Below are 3,856 nucleotides of genomic sequence, written 5' to 3' on the forward strand. Positions count from 1 at the left end.
CAGTTTGACGAGTTTTACAGTAAGCCTCAAAAGGACATACTGGAGGACAAGCTCAACACGCACCCATCTCTCCAACAGTGCGACCCAACAAAGAGAGGAATGGAAAGCCTACACAAGAGAGGCAAGAGGAAAAGAGAAGAATGGAACACTTGTTAGTAAAGACGAGCTCATCGGAGATCCATTGTATCAAAACAATTGTAAGTCAAGAAATCGTAGTATGTAACCTAGAGAATATTTCCCTTGGAGGTGGCTTCGCTGGGTGGTGGGATCACATTGTTACTTTTTTATTTTCTATTTTTTTCTTTTTTAATAGAAATTTTAGTACATTTTGTTCTTTTATCTAATTTACCGATTTTGGCCTGCGATACTTAGGTGGTGCAGGCAGGGCATAGTTTTTAAAATTTACATTTCATTTATTTTCGCCCAACTCCACTTTAAAGTAAAGTTCCTAAGCGTAACTATAGGTGGTATTCACGTGTAAGCAACGCTGCGCTCTCGTGCGGCATGACGGGAAGCGCTCGAACCGGCGCGGTGAGACTTCCGCTTCCTGTCGCCATGTTTTTGGGGGAGTGCTTTCGTTTCGTGCTGCTGTGAAGCGTAAGAGCTGCGCTGACCGGGCATTGTAATCAGGCGTCATCAACAATAATTCCAAATATGGTTAACTGTGCTGTGTTGGGATGCAACAACGAGTCAAGGCGGAAAGCTGACTGTGGTGAAAACACGACGAAAGTCAGTTTTTTTTCTGTTCCGACTGTTGTTCGTCGGCAGTGCAACCAGACCCTCGAGGTCTCAACGAAACGTCGGGCGGAATGGTTTCGTCGCCTCAACCGTGGTTACATTAATACCAACGCTACTCACTACAAGGTCTGCAGCGAGCACTTCGTTTCTGGTGAGTGCCTTTTTGTCGTTCTGCTACATATAGCGCAACATAAATATCATGGACTGGGCTTGCATAGGTTGGTCGACGCTAGTAATGCTGTACCGTTTGTAGTTAGCATCACGGGCGTAGCCAAGGGGGGGGGGGTTCAACCCCCCCCCCGAAATTTTTCAGTTTTGCTTGCGTATATATACACGCACACATACAAACGCACGCACGAACATAAAGTATGGTTGAACCCCCCCCCGAAAAAAATTTCTGGCTACGCCCCTGGTTAGCATAACGTTTGTTGGTTTGTTTGAGGTAGCGAGCTTAAAGATAGCTGTGTAACCGTCATTGCTTTAAAAAGGCACGCGTGCACTCCGAAAACAAGAGCTGCGGAATCAATTTGCTATGTGCTCATTGCTTTTCCCCGTAGTGCTGGTGCCTGTGTCACCGTGTATCGTGAAGATGTCACGAACTCGTCGCAGTAATGTAATTGTCATGTCATGCAGTTCGTGGACATATCCTACCGTTTACTGTAGCGCTTAGAGTGGCAGATTGGGGCCACTTGTCATTAAATTTCGATAGCAGGTGGAGGGAGAGCAATGAACATTAGTAAAGGGTGCTGCCCTGTCACGTTCCCCCATTCACCTTTTGTTTTTCTTTTAAATCAAACTGACTTCATACCGCGTACTCGCGCTTCTAAGCGCGAGTTCGCGGTATTGATTGTCGGTCACAGCGGCAGCGTTTTCACGTTTTTGTAATGCAAAAGTGCCCGTGTGTTTGGTTAATGAACCCAAGCTACTGTAGAATCCCCACTGCGGCGTGCTCGAAGTGATGTTGGCCAACACCAGAAATTAACTAATGCCCAGACATTATTCCTGTTGGTTTTTGTGAAATGGCTATCATTGTTCTGGAAACGAGCGACACTTGTGCTGTCGATTCCGTTGCTTCAAATTATCTTGCGCACGACCCCTTAGAACAGTGCCTAATTCATTTGCGTAAAAGCTGCTTTTCGTGTAGTTGTGGCTCGACTCCAAGTAATGACTGAACTTCTTGCTACCGCAGCGAGTAGCTTGTTAGAAATCTGCCAGTTTTCTGCGAATTTGTGTTTGCAAACAGTCTTGTTTACACTTGCAGGAAGGCCATCCTACCTGATGGACGTTACAAACCCAGACTGGGCACCCAGCTTACACTTGGGGTATGACAGAAACTCAGCTGCTAAATCTGAAGCAAGGTATGTTTGAATGTGCTACTTCTGACCTCCCTCAAAACGACACACTTGTCATGGCTGCCGCTCAGCCAAAAAACCCTGGTGCCGCCCGTGCTGGTAATGCAGAACAAATTTAAGATTTCGAAACTGCCAAGCAAGTGAATAGTGTGTATGCAAGGAAAATATTAATGAGACAATGAGACCTCAGTGGGTGCTAGTGAATACAGTCTTGTTGATGGCAGCCACATTTTATGTTGCACTCCAAACAGCAGAAGTCTAAGAGACTGGCACGTATTCTTGCATTATTCTGTTGAAGGTTATCTGTTTGTTATTCAGGTTGCTTGTGACACAACTCAAGAGTTATGCAGCATATGTTATGCAATCATCGAGTGATGAGCACCAATTTTACACAAGTTGTTTTGAGATTAGTTGTGTCAGGAGAGAGCAGACAGGTTGTAGCTTACAATGTCGTGAGAACTCGGGGCAGCAATGTCGAAAATAGCAAACAATTGCAGAGATCCAACCATCACTGTAAGTAGTGCCAAGGATTACAGCATAGACATTTTCACATAAAGGCTTTACATTTTATTTCAGGCACCAGCGACGTTGCAAGAGGGCTGCGACCTCAAAGGAGATCCAAGAGGGCAATAGCAGAGTTCTCCAGCCTTCAAATGTGTTGAACGTGCAGCACAGCGCTGTGTGCAGAACTGTCACGGGTACAATGGCTTATTCATACATGGGGACTATTTCCTTTAATGACATTCAGCATCTTTATAGCACCTTGATTCTATACAGGCACACCACTTGCACGCCCTGTTACAGCACATAACAAGGAAGCTGATGAGCCACATTGCGCACTCAACAGCGGTTCAGGTCAGTGCCCTAGATAAGCTGTTCATACAGGCTGGATTTTACATCACAGTGTGCTTGTAATGGAATTATATTGTTCCCGATGGTCTTTGAGCTAGCAGGCAGTGGCAAGTTGTGTACTTTTAATTTTTGCATGGTTGGTCTTTCTGACAAAAATTACAAAACCTCACTATTTGCTCATCCTCTACCCTATTGCTTGCAGTAAACAGCGTCATATATCCAACAGTCCTACAGCGTAAACTATTTGGTGCTTCCCTCTCTCTGGAGTAGTGGGCCCATTATGTGAGCACAAAATTGGTGGTTGTGAAATAGCAATGACAACACTTCAATGCAGGTCAATCCATGCTGCAACAAGTACCAGCTTCAACCGTAGCTCAAGATGCTGATGATACTGTTGCTGACGTTTATTGAGTGATTTGTGTTTACACAGTTCAAACGGCCCGAGTACTTTAATTTAGGAACATAACTTCAATGATTGACAACACCTCATTGCAGACCCACCATCTGTGCAATCACCCGAGGAAGGCAGGGCCTCAGCTGAAATGGGTTCTCCAGTTGGAGTTGTAGTGGATGCCTCATATTGTGAGTACTGCATTCGTTCAGTTGGAGCAAACCGGAAGTGTTTAACACAAGGGATTCTAAGAGTCACATTCCTGCATTTTTTATCAGATGTAAAGTTTTCTGAAGCTGGTGTTCAAGCCACCACTTCGACAGCTGAAGCTTCAGTAAATACCACTTCATGTAAGTAATGTGACAAATATCTCAAGCACTCTGCACCTGACTGGCAAATGCGTAGTAATGTATTGCCTATACATTTCTTTCAGTGCTAAAGGATGCTGAAACTCAAACTGACATCACAGGCAGTGTTCTGAAGAGTTTTGAAGCTGATAACCAGGTCCTACGCACCGAGTTAC

General features: G+C 44.8%; 1 protein-coding gene across 4 annotated transcripts; it reads left to right on the forward strand.

Annotated features, from left to right (window-relative positions):
* Positions 1 to 469: 469 nt before the first annotated feature.
* On the forward strand, positions 470 to 3,856 carry LOC119376691 (uncharacterized). Of its 4 annotated transcripts, XR_005180634.2 has the most exons (5): positions 470 to 889; positions 2,000 to 2,096; positions 2,667 to 3,524; positions 3,612 to 3,683; positions 3,767 to 3,856. XR_005180634.2 is itself a non-coding variant. In XM_049411465.1 (4 exons), the coding sequence occupies exons 1-4, from the start codon at positions 655 to 657 to the stop codon at positions 2,960 to 2,962; spliced, it is 549 nt and encodes a 182-aa protein (XP_049267422.1). In that variant the 5' UTR covers positions 470 to 654; the 3' UTR covers positions 2,963 to 3,796. The 4 variants fall into 4 exon arrangements, 2 of the variants coding, with proteins under 2 accessions (XP_049267422.1, XP_037502369.1); XR_007414607.1 differs by having other exon boundaries at positions 2,667 to 3,683; XM_049411465.1 differs by having other exon boundaries at positions 2,667 to 2,788; positions 2,868 to 3,796.

This window comes from Rhipicephalus sanguineus, unplaced genomic scaffold, assembly GCF_013339695.2.
Source record: "Rhipicephalus sanguineus isolate Rsan-2018 unplaced genomic scaffold, BIME_Rsan_1.4 Seq1956, whole genome shotgun sequence".
Taxonomy (NCBI): Eukaryota; Metazoa; Arthropoda; class Arachnida; order Ixodida; family Ixodidae; genus Rhipicephalus; species Rhipicephalus sanguineus.